The 27,957-nt window shown below is 30.3% G+C and overlaps 3 protein-coding genes across 5 annotated transcripts in view; 1 reads left to right on the top strand and 2 right to left on the bottom strand.

Annotated features, from left to right (window-relative positions):
• Window positions 1-1,540, bottom strand: part of LOC117180180 (AT-rich interactive domain-containing protein 4B) — a 36,773-nt gene extending 35,233 nt beyond the window's left edge. Inside the window, exons 1-2 of one of the 2 annotated variants that reach the window (XM_033372542.1) lie at window positions 1,322-1,540; window positions 371-439 (exon numbers count right to left, since the gene is read on the bottom strand). In XM_033372542.1, coding sequence (XP_033228433.1) covers window positions 371-439; window positions 1,322-1,327 — 75 coding nt within the window. In that variant the 5' untranslated portion in view covers window positions 1,328-1,540. The remainder of the gene's footprint in view (window positions 1-370; window positions 440-1,321) is intronic. The other variant, XM_033372543.1, reaches the window with a different exon arrangement.
• A 3,085-nt stretch (window positions 1,541-4,625) lies between these two features.
• On the top strand, window positions 4,626-14,971 carry LOC117179434 (protein arginine N-methyltransferase 1). The gene is made up of 2 exons (XM_033371217.1): window positions 4,626-5,233; window positions 12,571-14,971. The coding sequence occupies exons 1-2, from the start codon at window positions 5,165-5,167 to the stop codon at window positions 13,651-13,653; spliced, it is 1,152 nt and encodes a 383-aa protein (XP_033227108.1). The 5' UTR covers window positions 4,626-5,164; the 3' UTR covers window positions 13,654-14,971.
• A 4,001-nt stretch (window positions 14,972-18,972) lies between these two features.
• Window positions 18,973-27,957, bottom strand: part of LOC117179449 (exocyst complex component 5) — a 17,682-nt gene continuing 8,697 nt past the window's right edge. For both annotated transcript variants that reach the window (XM_033371271.1, XM_033371272.1), the window contains exons 4-6: window positions 26,648-27,136; window positions 19,343-19,850; window positions 18,973-19,213 (exon numbers count right to left, since the gene is read on the bottom strand). In XM_033371271.1, coding sequence (XP_033227162.1) covers window positions 19,115-19,213; window positions 19,343-19,850; window positions 26,648-27,136 — 1,096 coding nt within the window. In that variant the 3' untranslated portion in view covers window positions 18,973-19,114. The remainder of the gene's footprint in view (window positions 19,214-19,342; window positions 19,851-26,647; window positions 27,137-27,957) is intronic.

Here is a 27,957-nt window from a genome sequence, read left to right as displayed (position 1 = left end):
ATTCTATCCTCAAAGTGTAAAAGTGGATATGCATATTATGATAGAAAAAGACCATTTAAATCTTCTGATAAAAGAAGGTAAACTTTTCTCGAAATTTTCGAAATTAACTCTGAATCGCTAATTTTAATGTAATATTTAAGGATTCGAATGAAAATCAAATGATCCTTCAGAGTGCCCAGTGAGATTTAGACATGTAATTCAGACATTTCTACATGCATTTTTGACGTTTTAGCCAATTTCCACACGATTACAAAATTCTAGCACAAGCCAAGTTAAATTTCAATAGAAATCAATTTAAATGTTTCCTTCTAAAATTATTTAAGTTTGAAACTTTATAAATATAACTGAAAACTTAAAGAAAAATTCTGACTTTTCCATGATTTTTCCATGACCAATCCATTTCCCGCGCACTTCCGTGACTTCCTGATCGCTGGACACTCTGAAAACTCAATAAAATGTTGTAAATTTCCTAAATTTATTTATATAAAGCAGAATTTTCCACATTCGAACAGAAGCAACATTTAAATAAGAATATCCTCAAATATAATGTTTACTATTTAATGACGTAGGACAATTTTTGTTCTAATTTAGTGTTAGTCATTAATAGAAAGCTTACTTAAGAGAAAAAGAGAATGAAATTAACACTTTACTTTTTTGAAAAAAGGTAACTTTTTGTTAATTCAATTCTTCCTCTTGTGGCACATTGCACAAGAAAATGACAACGCCTTGAAAATAAAGACAAAAAAACCCAAATACGGAATAATTAAAAACAATCTAAAAATGAACTGAACAAAATATTTAATAGCGACTCGCCTTCCTTTTATTAAGTGCTTTTTAGTATAGAACCTAACTCTCTGAATAAAATGCTTCGAAACCACATTACTGAACGAAATCAATTCTTGCCACACACATTAGAAAAGGGAGATCTCCCAGCCTCCTAAGACATCTGGACAACTTACCAGCCGAAAAACTCTTTATCTCACAAAAATAGAATCGAATTCACCCAAAAACTCACCCCTTTCCCGAAAATGTTTCCCTTTCAAATAAAAATGTTAAAGAAACTGATAAAACTGGATTCCAAATTGCTTCAGGCTTTTTCCCTCAAAAAAAAACATCGTCCTCCTTTGGGAGTCATTTGTGACACTTCCAAATCTGACTCGAACTTTTTTTTATCCGGAAGTTGCCCTTTTAAAAAAGAAAGCTCGACTTTTATTATAAAGTGACAGAAAGGAAAAAAATAGGTTTAGCAGCTGATAAACACGATATTCGAGCTCTTATTTTCTTCTCGAGGCTTGCCAGTTTCCTTTTTTTGTTTACTCACCAACATCTTCTAGCGATTCACTGACTCCATAATACGAAGTGTCCAAAATCCAGGCTTCAATCGAGACATCCACTTCCTCCTCTGGCCAATTTTGACTCGAAAAATCACCAACGTTTACACACAATAAATTATACCAAGGAATGCATTGCGGACGGGAACCTTTTCGAGAAACCTGCACTTCGCAGTATGCGTAAAACACGTCGTTCACGCATCCGTCCGCGCAGTACTTTCCCACCACAAGACTCCAAGGAGCGGAACTTCTTGACAGTGACGTAACCTTTGGGATCAGTCAGTAAGTATTTTCCGATTTTCACATCGACAGCTTTTTTGCGTTTTCAACAGAAAAGTGCTCAAGAAACGTCAAGCCGATAACAGTGGCTATTGCCGAAAATCGGGTTTTATCGCTTTTCAGCTTAAAAAAGAATCGAACTTTTTCGTCCTGACTGAATCTTGACTTTTGATTGGCCGATTTGCAATCATAAGTCATTGATCGACCAATAAAATAACAGGAGTTCCAAGGACAGGCTCTGACAGGAACTGACAGGAATAATGTACTAAGTTGAGTGGGGGAAATCCATGATGTCTACACACCGAGGGCCACACAATAATACCAGTTGCATGGGAACCTTATTTTTTTTATTAACTTGAAAAAAAAATGATTTTTTACCATAAGCAGTCGTCAATAAACTATGTTTCCAATTCAATAATAACTCAATAAGTTTGAAAAACACTTTTATATTTCAGACTTCACAGTCTTTCCCACTTTTCAAGAAACTTCCCCTTTTCCCCATTCATCACGTTTTTTCGCCTAACTGCGAACTGAATTGAACTTTTTTTGGTTTATAAGTTCATATTATTTATGGTATAAAAATCTACTTTTATATTTTTATTGCGGGATTCATCTTATATCATTACTTTGTTAATATAATTAATCTTTTTTGGTTGAAAATAAAAAAATACATATTTGTTTGAAAGGTCAACTACTTTTTTAAAAATTAATTTTGTTGGTTAAATATATAACTATTTTTCTGCAAATTCCTTCTTTTTTTAAAATTAATTTTCGTATCTGTAAATTTTAATATTCCACTTGTGGCTGTTAACTGATCATTTTTAATTGAAAATGTAACTACTGCATTTTTGTAGAAAATTATGCTTTATTGTTAGTTGAAAATTTAACTAATTTGTTGAAAGTTAGAAGATTCATCTCTTTGCTTGAAAATTTAATTATTTGGTAGAAAATGTACGTATTTTGTTGAAAATTCGTATTCTTTTTTTTAATTCAACTGGTTTTTTGTGATGTTGTTACATTGATAAAGGTGCATTTTGTTGGTTGAAGATTTAAGTATTTTGTTGTACATTCTTTGTTTTTTGCTGAAAATTGATCGTTTCTGATTGAAAATTAGACTATTTCGTTGAACATGTATAATTTTTTGTTAAAAATCCAACTACCTGGTTATAAATCTACTATGGTTAAAAATTACACTACTATAACAAAATTAATTTTTTCACTGAAATTTTAACTATTACATTTTTAAAATTGTAAGTGTATACTTTTCAGTTTAAAATTTAATTATATCTCTCTTCTTGTTTAAAAATTTAACTATTTTATTGAAATTTCGTTTTATCTTCTATGAGAATTATTTTTAACTGAAAATTTGCCTATTATGTTTTTGGGTGAAAACTTATCTTTTTTAGTTGAAAATTGAACTCTTTGATTGAAAATTCACCTGTATTCTGAAACATTCAACTTTTTAGCTACAAAAACTTTAATCTTTTGTTGGAAATTAGTCTTTTTTGTTGTAAAATGAATATTCTTTGTTGGAAAATCATCTTTTTGGTAGAACATTCAATTATTCTGTTCAAAATTTGTATTTTTTCGTTGGACTCAATTGGTTGGAATTTTTTTTATTGAAGAGTAATGCTTCAAACTGAACATTTAGCTTTTTTCTTTTTGGTTAGAAAATTATCTTTTTCTTTTAGTTGAAAATTTATCAATTTTTTTGAAAATTCTTCTTTTGGTAGAAAATTAATCTTCTTGCTTGAAAATTCATCTTTGTAAGTTAAATGTTCAGCGTTTGGTTAAAAATTCAACTATGAAATGTGTACAATATTTAATAATTTTTTTGAAAATGAAACTATATTCGTAAAGTCATCTTTTTTGGTCTAAAATTCAACTGTTTTGTTGCATGTTAGCCTTTTCAGATATAAAATGGAATTATTATTCTTTGAATGCAAACTCTTTGGTTAAAACTGTAATATGTGTTATTTACATTAATTGTATTTGTTCTTGATTCATTACGTTACTTGCGGTTCGGGGTGGGGGGAATGGATGTTATACTAAACTATGGTCATCAACGAGTGGGACTGGGGATCAAAAATAGACCACAGTGCGTTAAGTGATTGATGGAGGGCCCCTTTAGATATTATTTTCAAAATCTAGTGATTTAAATAATAAATGAACGAACGGATATCTCTCTGTCTTTCTCTTAAAAGTAAATATACTTCCTATACCTTCTCTCTCGATTCGCATCTCCCTTTTGTGCGGCAATTGGGAATTACTTTCTAAAGACTTCTTTTCGATATCACCACAACTGTCGGGCTAAGCAAATTTTCATCCAGAAATATATTTTTATTCAATTATTGTTGTTTTAGATTCGAAAAATAATGTTAGAATCCGTAAAAATTAAAAATAATTTTTTAACAAATATTTTATTATATTTTTAATAAACAAATAATCTCGGACATTTTATCAATCGCGAATTTTTTAATTCGGGAATTTGACAGTAACGGGAATTTTATTTTTCAGGGGTTTTCCCGAAATTTGTTTAATTTATTTTAATTTTAAATTCAAACAATAATCTTAGAAGCTGTAAACATTAACAATAATTTTTCAAATAGAAATATTTCATTATTGTACTTTTAATAAATAAATATTATTTATTAAAACTAATTGTCTCAGTGAGAGAATGTTATTTTTCGGGATTTTTCAGTCGTCCTGAAAAATAATTTTTGTCAAAGTTTTAAGAAAAAATTGTTTTGTTCTCTGCAATTCCTATTATCTGGTATTTTTTGGTATTATAGCTTGGCCCTCGGTGTACAGACATTTTGGCAAATGACGTCACACCCTTTAATACCGTGCTGCGTGAAATATTCTCGACAATTTTCCCGAGAATATTCTTCGATCATAAATTCTGATAAATTCTCGAGAACTTTCGATTAGAACTTCCATTTTTATTTTATTTATAAATGAGAAACGATCTGGAAACGAGTACCATTTATTAGAAAACTTCTCAAAACTCAAATCTGTTAATTAAATAACCTATTTTGGAAAAAAAAACCCTCGCAAATAATTTTATCATATCCTAGGTAAAAAATTTTGAAAAAAATTAAGTACGGCGTACGCGATCAGGGGCGTATTTGATAGGGCCAAACGAAACCTCCATTTTCTGGAATTTTCATTCTAAAAGCGAAGTCAAGTTAATACATTTTTCCGGGAGAAAATCCCTGGACTTGTCAAAAATTGAGTTTGTTATCAGCCTGCTCTTTTTCAAAAGTGTCACTTTTTGATCAATTGTTTTCAAAATGTAAATTATTCTTTAAAATCAAAAATAGTGGTACAGGAAGTGTAATTTTTGTTTGAAAAATAAAAGATATGATTTTTTCCAGAAAAGTTGAATTCCAAAGTAATTTCTTATACATATATTTTTAAATTGGGTTTGAGTGATTGCAAAATTTGTTTCTCCATTTGTGATTTTGGAATTTCGAGAGATTTTTATACATATAGTTAGGGAGGTTCAAGGTGCCCCGAAAGTCCACTTGAATTGTTCAGGTCTGCGTGACAAAATGGCCGCGAGCAATGAAGTGCCGGTAGAAATCAACGAGAGGGGTACTTGTGCAACAGAGAACAACGCGGTAAGGAATTTGTTCAAAAATTATTTCGAATCCGAAACGTATGTCGAAAAATGCATAATTCGTGATATTATCAAGTGAAATATCGTATTTGTTGAAAAGTTATCGTGTGACGTGCTTTCGCCTGTAATGCGATGGTGCTCCTTGCCTCTTGGGATTTCAAACTCTTTGTCTAACGAGGTTTTTCATCTATTTTATTTTTCACATGGGATAATGAGCTCAAATCCGCCGCTCTTAAAATTTCGGATTGTACTTTTTTTTGAGAGGTTGGGATTAATTAAGTTTGATAAAATGAGGTTCGGAACACCGGAAAAGACATGAGACGCGTTCTTTTGGCGGGCACGTGGTTTGTGTTTCCCTGCAACTTTTCCCCATTTCGAAGCGTCTCTAATCGTTGCGAAATAACTAAACGCGAAATTTATAGCGAGTTTTTTTTTATTTTTGTAGCGGAATTGTTTAGACGCGATTTAAATTGTAAGCCTTTTCAATTTTAAGGAGAAATTCTGTAGTTTTTGAGTTGATTTTCAACGGTTTTTTTTTCTTTTTTTGAAAAATTGTATGCTATTTTTTTTGCCTGTGCTCGTAAGTGGGCGTGAAATTTGGCTATATATTAACATTTTTTCAGGGTAGCGGCTGCATCGGGATTTTCACAAAATTTTAGAAGAAAAACCTATCCAATCACTTCAACTATCACAAATTTCAAATCACATGATTGCATTGCAATTTGAAATAAATTCGACTTCAACTTTTTTTATAATGTTAAGTTCAATTGTTAACTTTCTCAATTATAAAATCATTCAGTTTACAATGCGCATTTCTAAAGACGTTTACGTTAAAAATTAAAAGCGTTCGAAATTTAACTGTAGTTCGAGAATGAAAAATGGAACAATAATTGTAGGGTTGTATTACAAAACAAGATAACAAACATTTTTGTCAAAAAAGGGGTTAATTGCATAAAAAACATCTTTAAAAATCAGTAGCACATTTAGGTACCAACATTTTTTAAAATATAGTTGTTAATTAAGATTTTGGGCCTGTGATAATTTTTTTAATCTTTCAGCATTAATATTTTTTAAATAATTCTAAAAAAGAAAATATATTATTTTTATTCGTTAATGAAGAAAAATAATATATTTACATTTTTTCTGATAAACATTTTTTGTTATCATTCAGCATCTTTATATGTCGGAAGAATTTTTTATTTTTACAAAAAATCGAGAATTCCTTTTTTAATTAAAATGCAAAGCCAATTTTGAAAACCAATGAAATTTTAATATCGAAATCCTCAGTTATATAAAATAGTGATATCGATTTACATTATTTTTTGTAACTCTTGAAAAATTTCCATTTTGTTGCCACTTCTGTCATTCATTTACAAGACGATTCTGACTATTTTAAATAAGTGACTACATTAATAGATTCATAATTAAACACTTTTATTAAATTTTAAATTCTATTCAAATATTGTATCAGTCTACAGTATTCCATTTTTAATCCGTTCATTTTGGTACTTTTTTAATTAAAAAATAATAATTTTATGATGATTTTATGCATGAAAATAAATTAACTTTTAATTTAAAAAGTTTTCAGATTTTATAAGTTAATTTAAAATGGTTAAATTTTAAATGTTTCTAGCTCAAAATAGCTTTATATAATATAATTTTGAACATTTGCAAATTTCTTGATTTTTGCTTTAATTTATAATTTAGATAATTGCAAGTGATAGTGTTGATTTATATTTTGTAACCGGAAGTCTTTGAACTGTTCAACTTAGACAAGTTTAATATTACAAGCTTAACGGCTTTTCAATTTTGTGTTGAAAATTCATCTTTTTGGTTTAAACTCAACTATTCCGGTTGAAGATGAATAATTTTAGTTGAAAATTCATCACTCTGTTTGACAATATAACTATTTTTTTGTTGAAAATTAGTTTTTTTTTGTTGAGAATTATTTTACTTTTTAACTAAATTGTCATTATTCCAATTAAATATTCCATCATTTTATTTGAAAATTAATATATTTGTTTGACCATACATTTTTTAACTGGAAATTGAACTATTCAATTGTTGGTTGACAATTTATATTTTTGGTAGAACTTAATCTCCTTGGTTGAAAATAAAACTACTTGATTAAAAGTTCAACTCTTTAGTTAAAAAGTATATTTTTTAAATTCATCTATTCTAGTTAAAGAATCATCATTTTGGTTGAAAATTCATCACTGATTGAATTTTTTTTTTTTTTTTTTTAATGAAAATGTAATTATTCCAATTGAATATTCTATTGTTATATTTGAAAATTAATCTCTTTGTTTGAACATTAATTTTTTTTTAACTGAAAACTTAACTAATTCGATTTTTGTTTGACAATTTATCTTTTTTATTTGAAAGTTCGTCTTTTTGATAGAATTTAATCTTCTTACTTGAAAATTTATCATTTTGGTAAAAAATAAAACTGCTTGGTTGTAGATTTAACTCTAGTTAATTTTTTTTTTATTTCTGTTTAAAATTCATGTATTTTAATTGAAGAATCATCATCTGTGTGTGGTTGGAAATTGATCTTTTTTAGTTGAAAATTCAACTGTGTGATTGAAAATTCATGTATTGTTTAAAAATAGTCGTTTTTGTTGTTGTTGAAAATTTATATTTTCCGTTCAAAATTAAACTATTTAGTTAAATTATGTTTAATATAGAACCTCCGTTAATTTTACCTAACTATGCACTTAATTTCAAGTATAAGAAGATAAAATAAGTGATTGTTGGAAGTATTATCCGAATTCATGGACTTTAGAGACAAATTACAGAAATAATTAATTCTGTTTGTAGTATTATTTAATTAATCGGTGGTGCTAATAGATTTAAGAACATCTTTCATTATAATTTACTCAAAGATTCGAAATGAAACATACTAATTCAATCACCAGAAACTGAAAAAAAACATTATTTATAATATACTCGCAAAACTGTTTACATATTTCGTGTCGATTGTTTTAAAAAATACGATATATTGGAACGGCTGCGTCCAAACCGTTACTGTATTAAAAAGCGAAAAGTAATAAAATCACCTTATTTATCACAATTATTTATTTATTTATTTATTTATCACAATAAAAGTAAAAAACACCTCATTTAGAAGTCTTGTTACTGAAAAGTTTTGTATTTATCTATATATAATTGATCTTTTACTCAATAGAGAATAGATAAAGCAATTTCTAGGCTTTTTTGTGGACTTTTATTTTATAGATTTTAGTGAATATACTTTAATATTGTGAATAATCCTAGAAGTTTTTTATTACATTTCCACTTATATAGAATATTAAAGTATACATTTTTCTGTGATATTGAACTTGCAAATTATAAAAATTACTTGTTGAAAATTTCAATGTTAATTCAGTTTCAGAATTAAAATGAGCCACGACCATGTAACGCATGTTTCCAGGGTTTCGCTACTCGGGTTTTGACTGTACATCAGATTATAAATCATTACTAAAGATTTCAAAAGTTTTCAACGTATTAAAAAATTTTTTAATATTTAAAAGGATTTTGAACATTTCACCGAGATTTCCAAGAATTTCAAAAGGTTTCAAAATATTTTAGAAGACTTTAAAATATTTCACGAAGATTTCAAATAATTTAATGACATCAAACACAAAAGGTTTCACAAACTAAAGATTAAAGAAAGTTTTCACAAATATTTCAAAGATTTCTTAAAAATTTTTAAAGATTTCAAAAAAGTTCATAAAGATTTCAAGGATTTCAAACATTTTACAAAAGTTTAAAAAGTTTCTAAAAGATTTCACAGAAAATTCAAAATTTAACAAAGATTTTAAGTACTTCAAGAGATTTCAACGAATTTATGAAAATCTCAAAAGATTTCAATTATTGTAGCAAAGACGATTTATGTTTGCAAAAAATTAACAATTTGTTTATTTGTGGTTCCTGCTTTCATTAAAAATTGTTGGTCAATAAAAAAATCAATTGAATTATTTTGTACATCTATAATGGTTATCTCATTATTTAATGCAAAAAGAAGGCTTCTTTGTCTGGAAAACCTGCAAAAATATATTGTTCGTTTCTAAGAATAGCTGGACACCCTTTTGTTAATTACTAAAGTCTAATGTTTAAGTCTAATTATAATTACCTTAATCATAAAAAAACTGTGCACAGTATTCAGCATCATAGTCTTCATGTCTTCTACTGCCAAAGTCCGATAAAACAGATTTGAAATGCTTTACAATTTTTATTTCAAAACTTAGTTTAAAACACTTTCTATAGAGAACTGGCAAAGATAATGATTTCAGTAGAAAAGAAATCTCAAATTGAGACTTTTGACCTCTAATTTGTAAAATATTATTTTACTGATTGCGCAGCATTTGTATGGGGAAGATTAATTTTCAAGTTCAGAATCCATTTTAAGATACGAAATTACTAGTGTGTAAACAATTGAATTTTTTATTTCCTTGTGTGGGCTGATATCATCGTTTTTTTTTGTTTAGTTATTTAATCTGAGATAAGGGGGCAAATTTACAACTGTTGGTACGTACTCTTAAGAAATACTATCCGAAGATCAAATTTAAAAAGAAAACTACAAACTACTCAATATTTATAGCTCAAGAGAATTTTTCTCAGGGTACGAAAATAAAATTCTTACAGAATTCGAAATTTGAAAAGTGTTCAATCTCTTTTTTATTTTGCAGGGAATATAATGTTTAAGCATTGAGTGAAATTGTATTGTGTTGGCTGTATTTTTAATTCATATAACTCTGCAAATAATTGTTTTAAGTTCATTTATATCGAATTTTTTGGCCAAATTGTAATTTTTTCGTATTTGAAGTAATATGTGCGGAAGTTTAATCTGAAAAAAAGTGGGCTTATTTTCACTACCTGTATTTTTGAATGGCACATGCGTCTTCTGATGTCTCATGTATTGTATAATATCTGAGATTATTGACTCTTGATAAAAAAGATAATAAAGCCAACATCTTGCATATTCAAGAAAGGATTTGAGACATGTGGCTACACCTGTATGTTTTATGTTTTTCTAAAAAAAGTCTTATAAGCCCTCTCTAAATCAGGTTGTCTATCTTACCTGGAAAACCGGAAACCTTGAATCATCAGGGAATTTTTATATACCTGGAAATGTCAGGGATTTTTTTAAGTCAGGTAATTTCGTCGAGAGCCTGCTAATTTTTGATATTTTTTGATTCTAATATTGAATAACAATAAGTCTTAATTGGTAAAAGTAGCTTTATATTACTGTATGGAACTAATTTCTTAAAGTTTCGTTTCTTTTTTGTATTAAATTAATTTCTTCAGCTAAAAATTTACCTATTCTATTTTTAGTTAAAAAGGTATCGTTTGTATCTAGTTGAAAATTCATGTATTTTAATGAAAAATTAATTCCTATTATTAGAAAATTAATTTTCTAGTTTGAAAATTTATTTTTTAGTCTAAAAATTGAACAATTTTTTTGTTAATTTTTCTTCTCCGGACTGAAAACTTGTTCTTCAACTCGTGTTAAAAAGACGCCTTTTTTGTTGAATTCAACTGTTTTTAATTAAAAATTAACATCTTTTTATTTATTTATTAATTTTTTTTATATATAAACAACTATATTTTTCGTCAAGAGTTGATCTTTTTTGGAATTATATTTTAATTCATTGGTTGAAAGTTAAACTCTTTTGCTTAAAATTAACTTTTTGGTTAAAGATCCATAAGTTTGATTGAAAATTCATCTCGTTCATGAAAAATGGGCTATTTTATGGAAAATTCGTTTTTTGCTTGGCTGAGAATTAATTTTTTTACTGAAAATTTAACTGTTACTATATATATATATACTTTAGTTAAAAAATCATCTTTTTGGTTGAAATTAATTTTTTCAAATAAAAAATTCGAGTTCCATTTTTGACTGAAGAATGATCTTTTTTATTCGAAAATTCTTTTTTTTTTAGAAAAATAAATTTTTAATGGTTTAAAGGTGAATTATTACAGTTAAAGATTCACTACTTTAGTTGAAAATTGAGCTTTTCGGTTTAAAATTAGTATCAATATTGAACTATTTAGTTAAATTTTTTTTTTAACTAAAATATTTTATTTAAAATTCATGTATTTTGCAGAAAATATTATCTTTTTGTTTGTAGAAAATAACTCTTATCGTTTGAAAGTGTATGTATTCCAGTTAATAATTCATCATTTTCGTCGAAAATTCATCCTTATTGTTAAATATAAAACTGCTTGGTTGAAAGTTAAACTTTTTTGTTAGAAATTCATCTTTTTCTTTGAAATTAGTCTATTTAGGTTGATGATTAATTATTTTAGTTAAAAATTCATCTCTTTAGTTGTAAATTTGTTGTTTTGTGTGAAAAATTAATTTTTCCTAACTGGAAATATCTTTATTTCATTTTTGGTTGAAAGTTGAAACTTTTTTAGTTTAAAATTCAATTATTTGAATGAAAATTAATATTTTGCATTTGCAAATTCAACTAATTTGAGGATTCATGTTTTTTTGTTGAAAAGTAGTATTTTTGGTAGAAAATTAATGTGGTTGAAAATTGTACTATTCGGTTTAAAATTATCTATCATGTTGAAAATACAATATTTTTACTTAAAAAGGTAGAAATTTAAAGCGGTAAAATTGAATTTAATACAGTAATGAAAAAACACTATAATAAACTCGCGAAACGGTGTAAACATTTCGAATCAATTGTTGTAAAAAATGTGAAATATTTTAATGGCTCCTTACTATGGAAATTTATCTGGAAAAAACTTAAGATACCTGAAAAAAGCAGGATTTGATTAGACATGTGGATATATTTTCTTTATAGAGATTAATAAAAAATATTTTATCATAGGTCAATATATATGTTTATTTAGTTACAAACTTCAAAAATAAACCAAATTTTTTTTTCTTTTTCTGGAAACAATTAGTATAATGACTTAAAACACTTTTAGGCGGGTTGTCTCTTATTCTCCTTTTAAAAGATGACGACTACAAAAGGTAAAGATTGTTTTTAATTCATATTTATTTTATTTAGTGTGAATTTTATTACTTGATCTGTGGAATTAAATTTTATCAAAAATGTATGTTTTTACAGAAACTTTTGTAATTTTTTATCTTTCGGAAGACCCAAAGACGGATCGAAGCGTTGGTTTATTTCAATTTTGTTACTAAATACACATATATTGAACGTATGACCAAAATAATGTGTCTTAATATCTATCAAGGAGATATATCTACATTAATAAAACGTTCAAAGAAAGGATACAAATTTGACTCTGTCTCGAATTTTGGATTTACAATTTGAGTAGACACCCTGTAATTAGTCCTTTGTTTTTCTATTCCAGGAATCAAAAATGGAGAACATGGAAGTTGCCGAGTCAGTAGTACTGCCGAACAAAGAGGCTCCCACTACCAACAACAAGGAGCCCGTCTCTGTCGATGACATGACCTCTCGGGACTACTATTTTGATTCTTACGCTCACTACGGAATTCACGAAGAGATGCTCAAGGACGAAGTACGTACCGTGACCTACCGCAACTCCATGTATCACAACAAGCACCTCTTCAAAGGTAAAATTGTTCTCGATATTGGTTGTGGTACCGGCATTCTCTCCATGTTCGCCGCGAAAGCCGGCGCTTCGCGAGTCATCGGAATCGAATGCTCCAACATCGTCGAGTACGCCGAAAAGATTGTAGAAGCTAACCAGCTCTCTCACATCGTCTCTATCCTGAAGGGCAAAGTCGAGGAGGTAGTTTTGCCCGACGGTATTGAGAAGGTGGACATAATAATTTCCGAGTGGATGGGTTACTGTCTCTTCTACGAATCTATGCTCGACACTGTCCTCTTCGCCAGGGACAAGTGGCTCCGCGAGGACGGGATGCTCTTCCCCGACAAGGCCACTCTCTTTATTTGCGGAATTGAGGATCGACAGTACAAGGACGAGAAAATCAACTGGTGGGACGACGTTTACGGTTTCGACATGAGCAGCATACGAAAGGTGGCGATCAGCGAGCCTCTCGTCGACGTCGTTGACCCGAAACAGGTTGTGACGAACTCCTGCCTCATCAAGGAAGTTGATCTCTACACTGTCACGAAAGCCGATCTCGAATTCTCCTCGCCCTTCACTCTCCAGGTCCGCAGGAATGATTACGTCCAGGCCCTCGTGACCTTCTTCAACATTGAGTTCACCAAGTGTCACAAGCGAATTGGATTCAGTACGGCTCCAGAGGTCCAGTACACCCACTGGAAGCAAACTGTCTTCTATTTCGACGAGTACATGACGGTGAAAAAGGGAGAGGAGGTCTACGGCGTCTTCTCCATGAAGCCCAATGCCAGGAATTACCGCGATTTAGATTTCAGCATCGAACTCGACTTTAAGGGCGAATTGTGCACGGTCCACGAGACCAATCATTATCGCATGCGCTGATACCGATCAGAGTTCGACTCCTCATCTGCAGACTCCTAGAACTTCGTGAAACAAGTCGAACAACGGCCACGAGAAAAAAAAAATATTAATGTTAAGAACGGACTGTAATCGACGAAAATATTATCCCGAAGACGGTACGAGCAGCACCGTTAGTTTCAAGCTGTATAAATACTAATGTTGGGCTATCTTTTCTGAAAATCACGAAGTTGTATGAGACATTAGTCCTTATAATAAGAATTTGAAGTAAGGCCGGTCTGTCAATAGGAATATATCAGAAATTCTTCCCGAAAATTTGTAATGTAACTAACTTCTCATGCTACTTCGTGTTGCGAATTTGCTGGGCTTTCAATGTTGGGCTAGAATTCTTTTTATTTAAGAGACTAAAAGATTTTTACAGTTTGACTGTAGTATTCGAGTCTCAAGAATTTGCGCAAGATGGTTTTCTTTCCCGAGTGATATTCTCTGTAGAAATAGGCGATGCAATTTTTTTACGGCGAGGTAAAGTCAAGAATGAAGATTTGTTGTCAGTATTGGAAGATCTGATAAGACCTTCCAAAAGCGCACTACGTAAATTAACTTCGGATATTTCTGTCTTTAGCGAGAATTGTAATATAACCAACCCCATTTTGTAAAGTGTTTCTTGATCGTATAACATTCACCAGTTTCATGACTTGTCGTTCAATCCAATTTTTGATGGGGCTTTCTTTATATCAGTAAACAAATTTCTTAAGTCTTGAGTGAAGAGTTGAATGGATAGCTGTATTGATTGAGTATCGCGTATTTAGCGACGTAAAAATGATAGCGATATTTAATTTTTTTATTTAAAAGGCACCATTAAATGGAATGTGTATTCTCTACAAGTTCATTGGCTTTGACAAAAGGCGATTAAAAGCTGATGATTAGGTTTTTTTAATTTCACACATGACTAGTTAAATAAATTCCTAGAATCAATTTCTAGGCTGAAATTTGAATTTAATCGAGATTTTCTTGGACTAACCTGTTTCTACTTTTTCAAAATTCGTCAAAGTTATAAATATAGTATAATTTTAAGAGCCCTGAATTTTCCAATTTTTTGTAAGAAAATAGATCAAGCAGTACAAGTTTATGGTTACTAATTTTTTTCTTTTTTTTTAGTTTCCGTTAAAATTTTGAAAAACTAAAAAATTATGACGCTACTTCAGTAAATTTGGCAATTACTGTTTCGAAATTTTATGCGAACGCGATTCTGTGCGTAGAATACTAACTTATTACATCGATTGTTTTTTACGTTTGCTACGTGTAAACTATATGGTAAATATAGTATTTGATTGCAAATCGAGTTTCCTGTGCTTGAGTCTAATTTATATTAATTTTTTGTTGATCCTTGACCTTTTTAGTTTATGAAGTGTACAGATTTAAGCGTTTCAAGTCTTGTTAGTTTAAAGCTTTAATATTTCTTAATAAAAATTATAATTTCTTTTCTAGAATTTTGATTTGGTATTATTTTTAAAGTTATAAATAATTTTTGGTAATAACGAAAACAGATATAATACTTTTACGAAAATTGAAATCCAGGTGTTTTGGAGATACCCGGCAATTTTTTTTTAAATGGAGTAATTTTTTTTAGCGTCCTTATATTTGTATAATAAAAGTACTTAATTACATTGTTTTTTTTTTAAATTAAGTTTTGAGTACTTCTTTTTATCATTTTCAATAACATCGGGGAAATGTATTTTTTTTTTTAATATTAATATGTTCAATATGCACTGCAAGTACCTATGAAAATAATTTAAAACAATTATTTAATTTCTTGAAATTCATGCACTTTAGAAACAAATTTATAAAATTCTTGTCTCTTTAGTTTTAGTCATTTATTTCATTATTCCACGATGATAATACGTGCAGAATGAACCAGGATCGAAAAAAAAAACGGAGAAATGACAAAGAATTTTACAAATTTTTGTTTAAAAAAGTCTGCAATCACTTGAAATATCACATGATGTAATGCAATTTAAAATAATCTTTTCTTTTTTTAAAGGAATTATTGAGAAATATTTGAAATAAGTTTAATTTTAGCTTTTTTTTAAATTAATGATTAAGTTAACTTTTTCATTATGTTATTCAGTTTACAATGCGTAATTCTAAAATCTTTTATTATACAAATTGTCAATTTTAAAACTACATTTTTAGGCGTACATATTTAATTTCAAGAATTTAAAATCGCAGTTATTTAGACTAAACAATTAAAAATGAAAGCGTTTGAAATTGAAAGTTTTTGATAAAAACTGTAAGTTGATCAACTTTAAATATAAATTAACTCATGATTTTTAAAATCGAACTGTAGTGATAAAAGCGAACAATAATTTGTTTTGCAGGTTGATTCTAAATCAGTTCAAAATGAAAGAATTTACAGATCTTAGAGTTAAAAATTAATTTGTTTCAATTCGCACGCTTCAGGTATTCAACGTATTTCAACGCCCGATTGAAACTTTATAAACTATGTACATATTTTTTATTTTTAAATAACTTCAAATTAATGGATTCATAATGAAACACTTTTATTAAATATTACACATCCTCTTTAAACATTGTTTCAGACAATTTGAAATTCTTTGACTGTGATAAAGAATTATATAATATTTAGAAATATTTAACAGTTTGTTTACATTGAGCGATGTTCGAAACTGAATTTGATTGCAGTGCTAAATTTAAACTTTAAATTTACAATTTTAATTTTTCTATTTAAACAGTTTTTGACGTGTGTTAAATTTTTTAGTTTTGATGAATAAATAATAATTGAACACTCATTAATTTAGAAAAAATTCGAGTAAGTTAAAAGACATATTTAGAAGATTCGAAAAGATTCAAAATTAATTGGACACCGAATTCAGATTTTTGCAGAGTTCGAACAAAAAATTAGAAGCTTTTTAAAAATTGTGAAAGGTTAAATAAGAAAACAATTTTTTTCTTAAAATTCCTATGAATAAAATTGTGAATTTGAAACGTTTTAAGATAAAATAAATTCTTGAGATTCATGGGAAAATGAAAAATCATTTTTATTTTGAAAAAATTCTTTTGTGGGAATTCACTTACATATTTGGTAACAAACACAAGGTTTAATGTATGAATAACAATTAAACAATCATTAATTTGAAATTACTTAAAATGAAAATAATTTTTATTTTAATTTAAAAAGTGTTCAGTTAAAAAAATTCTAATCGTTTAATTTGTAAGTCTCTAGCTTTAAATTGATGACTATTATAATTTTAAAAATTATAAATTTATTCTGCAATTTATAGCATTGAAAATGATAGCGTGGAATTATATTTTTATTACAGAATAAAAATTTCGAACCACTATTTGTTTAAAGTTTTTAAACATCGGAATTCGAGCTAAAATTAGATTCTGATCGAAACTGAAAACATGAAATTAAGTATTATAAGTTTATTTTCGAAACTATATAAATATAATTTACCCATGATTGTTGAGAACATTCAAAAAGTTTGTGGACAATTTCAGACAAGTCAAAAAAGTTTCTAGAAAATTTTGTTATTCTATAGGATTTTACCTACTTTAAGTCAGTTTAAATGGTATTGAGGACTTTCAGAAGTTTGTAAAAAAGTTGAAAATATTTGATAAATTTTCGGAAATCTTTCCAGGTTTTAATGTATTTGTAATCTTTTCAACAAAATTTTTAACCATCTTTTAAACTGACTCAAATTATTCCTAAAATTAGGAATAATCTTTCAAACTTAAATTAATTTTCTATAAATCTTTCAGATTTTGTTTATAATTTATAAAATAAACGAAATTGTAAAATTGACAACAGTGCTATTTTTGAATCTAAAGAAAGTAAAAATTTTTTAAATAATGAATAAAGTGCTTTTAATCTGTGAATAAATTTGCTATTATATTATTTATTATACAAACATTTGTTTGATCACTTTAATTTAGAAATTTTTAAGTGTCGGCAATTTTATAATTAAGAGAATTTTGTATATGAAAAATCTTAAATTGTCCAGAATTTTATTTTCCGGGAGTTTTTAGTAATACCATTTTAAGGTATATTTTGAAATCTATTGAAGTTTACTTTAAAGTTTCAAAATTAAAATCTTTAAAAATTGTCCCACAATCTTAAGAAAATTTGTTTATTGTTTTTGAACCTTTCAAAATTTTAAATTATTTTTAAACTCCTAAATATCTTTTAAAATAATTTGGATTTTTCTCTACATTTTTTTTGAAATGCTGCAAAATTTAAAAAATTTAAGATTTTTTCTTAACGATTCTGGAAATCTTTAGAAATGTTTAAAAATATTTTTCATTATTCACCTTAAATAACATTTTTGAAATAAGAATCATTAAAAATTATCCCAGGAATCTTAAGAAAATTGGTCTATTCTCTTAAAACCTTTAAAAAATCTTAAAAAGCTTCTACTTTTTTTGTTCAAAATCTGCAAAAATACGGTGAAACTCTGAAAATGGGCCGGTTTTGGGGCTGGAGGAGGTGGGAAATTACCCAGATAGAGTGCCGTTTCATAGAAAATGCTTTTGTTTATTCACGTCTAAAAGCCATTCTCGGAAGGACTATATCAGGGGGCCCTGTCTCTAGGGTTCACTGTACATTTTTTTCAATTTAGTATCTTCCAGATACTATTATCTTATCTTCTAGTATCATTTTTAAACCTATTAAAATCCTTCAAATATTTCAAAGCTTTATTTCGAAATCTTCAAAAAGCTAGGGTTTGTTTAAAAATGTCTCGAAACCTTTTTAAAGTTAAAATTACTTTTTAAATCCTTTCAAATTTGTTGAATATCTATGTTTTAAATTGATTCCAATTTGTCCTAAATTTTTTTATTTTAGATACTCATAAAATTAGTTTTTTTTTAATAAAAAAATTATATGTTTTTCTAAGAATTTTAGGAAAATACATTTTTTTTGAATAGGCGATTTTTTCTTACATCTCTTAATGGTGCAAAATTGAAAAAATTGGCTTTAATATTTTCCACACTCTGTTTCCAAGTTTTAGGAAATCATTTTAAATGTTTTAAAAACTTTTTAACTTTTCTATAATATAAAATCTGACATTTTTTCAGGAAAAGGATCTTGTAATTATAAAATTTCTAAAATTAAGGAATTACTTATCCTTTTATACTTTTATAAATTCAAAAACATTTAATTTAACATATAAAAAGTACCATTTCTACAAATTTGGATATTTAGAAGGAATAAAGAAGGCCTTTAAATTCGAAAAAATGCTCTGCAATATCTAGTGAATTATTTTCATAATTTGAGTAAGACGCTCTAAAAATTAAAAAATTTGAACGAAAAAAAGTACATATCTAGGAAATTTTATTTATTGTAACTTACTATATTACCGACAATAATTTATTGATTTCTTATCACGTTTCAGCGCCACTTGTCTTTGATATTTCTATGCGTAAAGTAAATTAATAAAATAAATATATTTAAGTATGTAAATAACTACGCAGTCAGTCCCTTCAAAGAATTCGCCAATTTCTGAGTCTTATAATCTGTTCTCAACTGGATGAATGAAACAAGCACAGATCTATCCAGCATAGCCTGCAAAAAAAAATTATATACAATCCTCATATTCTTTCACTTCAATCTCTAACAAGAATTCTATAAATAAGCCTTAAAAACTATTTAAATTCGACAAAAGAACTTTGAAAAAAAGAAGAAGAAACTAACCAACTGATCCCCGGAGCAGACTTGCATCAAATTTTCTGGCTTGACCAGAAGCAGATTACAGAGAGCATGCAAAGTGTCGAATAGTGTGACCACAAAGCTGATTTTTAATTCCTTAACGCACTTTCTATACTCGTTCATGTCGCAAATTGCACACATGGCTCCAGCCGAATTAAACTGGAATTGTTGCAAGTGTTCGTAAATCACTCTGTGAAATCGAATTCCCAGTTCTTTCAAAACGTTTTCTAAACTCTTGCCATCAAGGCTGTCATGAATGTGTCTTATCATCCCTGTTACATATTGAACTACTGTTAAACAAGCTGGTGTATTTAAAGTATCGACATCCGTCTCTGGTTTAAAATCAGTCTTTCGTTGTTCCGTTTGCAGATAAACCTTCACCCACCCAACAATCGCATTTATACTTCTGTCCAGGCCCAGATCAAGTTTCATTTCAATTTGTTCCAAAATCTTTTTCTTCTTTGACATGCATTCCACATGTTTTGGCGTTGACCTGAAATTTACAATAAAAATAACTCAGAAATGAGAATTTTTGAATAGCGAGGATGTCCAGTGGACCGAGAAATCAAGAAAAACCCGCAAATTTTATTTAGCCCGGTAAGAAGAGAAGAATTCAGAATTAGAATTCTCATTAATACGTGAATTTTCGTACGTTGAAAGTCCCATCAATGAGTAGAAAAAAGAAGAAACTATTCTTTTTAATCGACTTAGAAAAAAAAAATTATGTTAATAGAAATAATTTATAGTATTGTTAAAGAATATTTTTATAATTCTGTTTAAAGATAAATTAATTGTGTTTACCTTACACAACAATATTAAATTAATTTATTATTATTTATTATATTATTAAATCTATCATTTTTTAAAACAGTATAAAGTATTATAATGAAAATTACACCATCGTTATGGCAGACAAAAAATTGAAATTTCCAAACTTATATTACCCAAAAACGAATAGAAACTATGCATGTGCACATATTTTGTGGACAGATTAGAAGAAATTAAAATAATCGAAAATAAAGTATGTAAGTATGGAATTAAAAATAACCATGAAAGGTGTGTCTACTGATGAGATTAAGAGGAATTAAAAAAGTGGAAAATATATTCACCTGTCTGGAATACAACACAAGTGTCAATTGCTAAGGAAATAAAAAAGAATTGGTTTCGGAGATAAACCTATTCTTTCGTTGGGCACTTCCCCTGATGTGAAATTAGCACATTCGAAAAAATTAAAAAATGTTCACTCTTTCGTTTAAATCTGAAAATATTAATTTTTCTCTATTCTTCTCTTCTTACCGCGAGGATAGGGAATTTTTTCTTCTATCGCAAAATCTTCTTTTTTCCACTTTATCTAATTTTTATTGTATAATCTTAAATCAGAGAGAGGAAAATCTATGGTTTCACGTATCGAATATGAAAAAGGATGTCTACTCAAATCATGGGAAAAAATTCCAGGTTTTTTCCAGATATCTCTGATTTTTCCAGGTATAATTTTTCAAAGTTCTATATCAAAATAAATTCAAACCGCTTCAAATTTCTAATTTTTCAAATAAAATAATTGAATTTTCAACAAAATAGATGTACTTTTAACCAATTAGTTGCATTTTCAACAAAAATTATTAATTTTCAATAAAAAAGCCGGTTCTTCAACACAACATATATGGAATCTCGATCAAATAGTTAAATTTTCAAATAAAAAAGACCAATTTTCAACCAAATAGTTTAATTTTGAACTGAAAAATATGAGTTTTCAAGAAAAAATGGAATAGTCAAACAAAAAGATTAATTTTCTAAAAAAAAAAAAAAAACGATTTTGAACAAAATACATGAATTTTCAACAAATAATTTAAATTTTTAACTAAAAAAGATACATTTGCATCCAAAAATTGAATGATTACATTTTCAGTTAAAAAAGTTCATGTTCAACCAAAAAGATAAATGTTTAAATAAAATGATCAAATATTCAAATGGAACAGCTACATTTTCAGTTAGAATGATAAATTTTCAACTGGAATGATTGAATTTCAGACAAAAAAGATAAATTTTCAACAAAAAAGATTATTATCTACCAAAAAAGACTAATTTTCATCTAAAAAAGATACTTTTTCATTTAAAGTTGCAATTTCAGTGTAAAAGTGACAATTAAAAAAAATAGTTGCGTTTTCAAATAAAGTAATGAAGTTTCAACTGGAATGTTGAATCTTCAACTGGAATAGTTTAACTTCAAATAAACAAGAAGAAATTACAAATAAAGAAGATGAAATTACAACTAAAATGATTAATCTTTATTTAGAATTATTTCATTTTCAAATAAAAAGATGAATTTTCAAGCAAGAAGATTAATTTCTATAAAAAAACACAATGTCAACTATAATAGACAATTTTTCAACCAAAAATTGAATAGTTAAATTTTTATTTAAAAAATTGATATTCAACTATAGAGATGAACTTTTAACTAAAATAATGGAATATTCAATTGACCAAAAATATAAACAAATTTCCAACAAAATAGTTCAAGTTTCAACTGAAATAGTTAAATTTTCATAAATAAAAATTGTCAGCCAAAGAAAAAATGAATTTTCAACCAGAAAGATGAATTTTCAATTCAAATAATGAGTCTTCTACCAAAAAAATAAATAATTTTTAATAAAACAGTTTACCTTTCAACCAAATAATCTAAATTTGTATTCCAAAAAAGTTGAAATCACAACGAAAAATGAAGTATTTGATATCACAACTAAAAAGATTTTATTTTTTAACGAAAAACACTTTAATTCAATCAAAAACGACGACTTTTCAACATGAGTTGAATTTTCAATTAAGAAAGATGTTTCCGTCAAGAGAGAAAAAATTGCAAACAAATTGTTGAATTTTCAAGGAAAAATATGATTACTCTAACAAGAAGATTAATTAAACAGACTCCTAGGTGTTTTGAAAAGGATCCCTATAAACTAGCTCTCCTGGTATGCATGATTGTAGTATGATAGAAGGGTGAAAGAGCCTAGCTAACACGGGCTTCCTGGATCCCTGGGCCGAGGTCCCTCCCGGACCGATCTCCAATCTCTGGAGTCGGCACGGGGGGGGGGGGTTATGAAGGTGTTCTAACGGCCACTCGGGAACACCGGACGACCTCCCCGAGTAATTAGTCTTACTCTTGCATGCGGGGCTCTGCAGGGGCGGACTTTTTATTTCCCTAGCTACTCGTGAGAACCAAAAGGGAACACGCAAAATCACAAAAAGATGAAGAAGGAGGAAGGGAGTTGGCGGAGGGGGGAAAGGGGTTAGGTTCTAGCGGGTCTAGCATAACCCTTTCACCCCGACCGGTCTCTCCGGCAAGCCTCACTTAGGCGGCGGCTGTGCCCCCAGCTCTTTCGGGAGCTGAGGGAGTGACGGCCCCTCTGAGTGAGGCCATGGAAACGAGAGTGGCCAATCAGCCCCCCGATTAGAAAAAACGCATCAGTGGTTCCCTGAAAAGGAGACTGAGGAGGCAAGCGCAGGGGGCCAGTGGAGTAGCTGCTACGCCGATAACCAGCATTGAGGCTCAAAAGCGAAGAAGGGGCTCAGCGGGCACCCTGGCGGAGAGGGGGGGGGCAAGCATTTGAAGAGGCACAAGGCGGTCCAACAGCCGACGAACACGGAGTCGTTGGGGGTTGGACTGACGGTCGATCAAAGGACTGACCCTCTGACCGTGGTGGTGACGGATACGAGCTACCCGGACTCGTTGGTCACTGCAGAGCAGCTAGAGCTTCTCAATGAGGCTACGGGAGGGCGCTCGAGAGAGTGTCCCCAGATCAGTGGCCTAAATTCAAGACCCATTTCTGCAGAGAAGGGGTCCTTGTATTTGTGGCAGCGGACCCAGCAACCAAGGCTTGGCTCCACAAGTTTTTGGTCGAGACAAGACCTTGGGAACGCGCATCTCTTAAGGTGGGTGGGATTGAGTTGCTCCAGAAGATAGTTAAGGCTACGGCGTGGTTCCCAGGTAAATTGACGCACCCGCAGGTGGTTCTCGATCGGCTGTAGAAATTCAACCCGTCACTTAAGACAGAGTCCTGGCGGTGCGTCAGGCACGATAGGCCTCAGGAACAGGACGCAGCTGGAGAATTTAAACATCTCCTAGTTGTGCAAATTCCTGAGTCACAGGCGAGGACCCTTGCGGCCCTAAATAACAGGCCCTTCTACCTTTATGAACAGGTCAACTTTAAAGTGGCCAGTCAGGGGCGGGAGAGGCCTGTCGGTGAACAGGAAGATCGGGGCCAGACTTAAATGACTGCTCCCGGTCTAGCCATTACCCAGATTAACTTGCATCGCAGCAAAAGCGCCTCTGCAGTTTTGCAGAGGGACATGGCTGTGAGGCATACAGGTATCTCATTAATCCAGGAACCCTGGCTAGTTCGAGATACTATCAGGGGCTTAGGGTGGGGGGGCTGGGTTTTATTACGAGGACTCTAAGACGGTCAATCCAAGGGCTGGCGAAGGGAGCCAACGTTATCCCGCTGGTTGAGCTATGTTCCAGAGCCATGATGGTGATAGTCACGGATCTTAAAGGAATAGGAAGGATTGTCATGGGATCGGCTTACTTTCCATATGACAGCGATACCAATCCACCAGTGGAGGTACATACACTGATGGAATACTGCAAGGTAAGGGGTCTTCCTCTTCTGTTGGGGTGCGATGCTAACTCCCACCATACCCTGTGGGGTAGCACGGGTGTCAACTCGAGAGGTAAGGACCTATTAGAATGCCTAATTACTACCGATTTAGATATTCTCAATACGGGGAACACCCCCACGTTTCGTAATTGGGTCAGGGAGGAAGTCATTCACATCACTCTCTGTACCGGCAGTTTTACAGATAACATCAAGAAGTGAAGAGTGGGATGCGGTCTCTGGCTGCAGACAGGCTAAAACACTCTTGGGCTCAAAGGAAGGGCTCGGGAGGAAGAAAGTCAAAATCCTAACAGAAATGTTTATAGGACATGGAAACCTCCGGTACCACAGTCATAAGATAGGGCTTGAGGAAAGTCCCCTCTGTCGTCTGTGCGGAAAAGACAATGAGACTTCCACACATATCCTCTGTCACTGCCCCGCGATTGCGGGGAAACGTGTAACACTCACAGGCAGTTTCTGCATCAGTGAGTCTGAAATATCGGCCAACAGCGTGATAGCGGTCCTTTCTTTATGGAGAGAACTTTAGGGCCACGCTTAAGGTTTATAAGGGGACGCAACGGGATCACCCAACCAAGCGTCAGGGGCTGTGACGGTATCAACCCAGAATACATAATAATAGATTTTCAGTTAAAAAAATTAATTACAAAAAAAAATAATTTGCAACAAAATGGTTAAATTCAAGAACATAAAGTTACTTATACATATAAGGAATCATTGTTATTCGACATTAGATTGCAATTAAAAAAAAAAGCAGTAGTAGAAGCCCTGTGATACCATCAAAGTTTTTCCATGTTTGCTTCGGTTCTTTCAATATTAATCATAACGTAGTTAAAATTGTTTCTCTGAAGTTGGTTGAAAGCTATCAGAATTCTTTATAAAAGAAGTGAAGTTGAAGACATTTTGTCAATTATTTACAAAGCTATTGGAAAATAGTGCAAATTTCAATGTTTTCTTAAAATTTAAATAAAATCTAACATAATAAACAGTTTACGAAATTGCTACAAAAAAGTTGGAAAAATTCGAAGACATCTCATCTTGAGGCAAATTTTCTCAATGATAATGGTGAAATTGGTGTGATTTTATAGATATTTACCTTTAAAATGATCTAAATGACATTTAAAAAATGGTTAAGATATTAAGTTTTCTTCACATTTTTAGAAAACATAAAAATTTGCATTACTTTTTCAATATCTTCTAAAGAAGTTGATAAAATAACTTGATTCTGAATCATTTTATATTTATTCTCGATAGCTTCCAATCTATTCAGGATCAAAAATGTAAACTCTCATATAATTAACATTAAGGCTCGCACTGAGGTCCCTTTTTTCTCAAACCACTTTTTAGTCACTTTTTTAAGATCAGTTCACAATAGTCACTTAATATCCACTGAATTCAATGGATTATTTTGTCTTGTTGATCAATGAACTTTGTTTGGATTTCACAAATGTTGCATCTACTTAAATTATATTGATTTAATCATTATTTTGTATGTATTTCATCGAAATCTGTCTCATTTCTTTGAAATCGTTTAAATTGATAACCATTTGACTGAAATCAATGAAATATTTGAAATTTTTTCAACTAATATGAATTCACTTGGAATTTACCCTGAATTCTTTAAATTTATTTGAATTCTTCCAAATTCACTCAATTTCTTGCTCAATTGCACAAAATTTATGGTTTTCATTTTTTAGTTTTTTCTTTAATTGTTTTCAATTTACTAGCATTTTTTTTAATTAGCCTTGAATGAATTCCATCGAATTCTTCTCACTTCAATGAAATTTCTCTCAAGTTTCTTTGATCTCTAATTTTACTGAATTCAGTGGAATATTTTGGATTCTTTTCAACTGATTTAAACTTATTTGGAATTCATCATGAATTTTAAATAATTTATCCTGAATTGTTTTTTTTAATTCTTTGAATTCTTTTGTTGTTTAGCTATCGTTCAAATCTCAAATCTATTCAATTGAATGGATTAAAACGATTTTTAGTTTTTGTCCTGTTTAATTCACTCTGAAGTCTTTTCAACTTGCCTTGCATTCTTAGGATTTTATCAAATTCGTTTGAATTCTTTCAAATTCACAACTATTTTACTACAATTAGTGGCATATTTTGGATTTTATTTACAGTTCTTTTGAATTTTAAAGGTTTTCCTCTAATTCTTTTTAAAATCTTTTAAACTAACCTTTAATTCTTAGACATTTCATCCAGTTTTTCTCAATTCCTTTGTATTTTTCTAAATTAGTTCCAAATTTAATTAATTTAATGACTGTTTTTAACATTTTTTAATTGTTTTCGATTCACCAGAATATTGTTTAATTCAACTTGAATGAATTCACCGTTTATTAATTCCTTGGAAATTTTTTTAGCTCTCGCCCAAATATTTAAAACTCATTTGTATTCTTCAAAAATTACTCAATTAGTTTTTTTAGCATAGATTATTTTTTTGCATAGATTTCCATTTCTAATTGTTAATTTTAGACAAGTTATAAAAATACATCTTCAGACTATTTGAGGGGAAAAAATGTGGTCGATAATACCCCGAGAATTTCAACATTTCTGATATTGCCTAGAAATTGCTTAGACATCCTGAAAGTTTGCCATCTTTCATTTGATAACTTACACAACAAGTGGCACTAAACTGTCGCAGAATTGTTCCTCCAGAAGTCGAATAATGGCATTGCATCTTCGGACAATATTAAAAAAATGAAGTTCCGGTTGCGTTCGACTTTCAGGAATAGGGACAGATTGCAAGCCTAATTCAAGGGCATAATCAACGTGTTCATCTATGAGATACTTCAATAAAATTTCCAGAATTTGTGTCGCATTCCCTGGCAAATCCGAAGGTTGCGACAAAAGGGAACTTCTTTGAAAGGCCAATTTGCTCCTCTGTAGCAAGTTGATAGCCAGCTCCTCCGAGAGGAAAGTTTCTCCACCGTAGTCTTCTATTTGCGCGATATTTATATTTGTCCTGGTCCCAAGAACCGCTTGCAGATCTCGCCTTAATTCCTGGAATCCGCCAGTTTGCAAAGCTTTCTTTTGATGATTCTTTGACTCATAGTACTCGACTAGAAGAGCTGTTGATTTGTCTTTCAGAGACTTCGTTTCCACTCTGTAAATTAAGAGCAACATTTAATTTCAGACTTCAAAACTCAAAATAATCTCAGAGATGGGGAAATAGAGTGATTTTTTCCAAAAAAGAGGAATACAATCAGTTAAATAAAATCGTTGTATGTACCAAATTCCTAAGATTACAAGTTGAAATATATCGCATTTTCAACAAAATAGTCGAATTTTTTTAGAAAACATTTGACTTTTAAGCCCGAAAAAATCCAAACCAGAGGAGGTCGAAGTATTTTGGAGAGAAGTCTACGAAGTTCAGCATAGACTGGACGAAGACTCAGAAAATATAAATAGCTTCAAGGAGTTATGTGTTGCCCTCATAACACCTGATAAAGAATGCCCACCCATCACTACCGAGGAGGTGAAAAAAGTATTAAGAGGGATGAAGAACTATTCCGCACCGGGACCAGATTGTATCAAAACCTTCTGGTGGAAGAAGCCTATTCAAGAGTGGTTGTTGGAAGGACGCACAATACTCCTGCCGAAAATAGGCAACTTAGCTGACCCGAAGAACTACAGGCCAATAACTTGTCTGAACACGCTTTATAAGATATTCACAGCTATCCTAAATGATAGGATTGTTCGGGCAATTGAACCTGTGTGGCAAGAAATGTATGAACAACGAGGCTCAAAGAAAGGCGTAGCCGGATGTCGGGAGAACCTGCTCATCGATAGATGTGTCTGCAAAGATGCAGCATTCGATCAGCGTGACCTATCGATTACCTGGATTGATTATCGGAAAGCTTTCGATTCGACATCCCATAGACTTATCATCTGTCTTTTGGAAATCTTAAAGATTCATCCGCAAAT

Source organism: Belonocnema kinseyi, chromosome 9 (assembly GCF_010883055.1).
Source record: "Belonocnema kinseyi isolate 2016_QV_RU_SX_M_011 chromosome 9, B_treatae_v1, whole genome shotgun sequence".
Taxonomy (NCBI): domain Eukaryota; kingdom Metazoa; phylum Arthropoda; class Insecta; order Hymenoptera; family Cynipidae; genus Belonocnema; species Belonocnema kinseyi.
The sequence above is the reverse complement of the archived record's forward strand: the minus strand, read 5'-3'. Positions and strand labels throughout refer to the sequence as shown.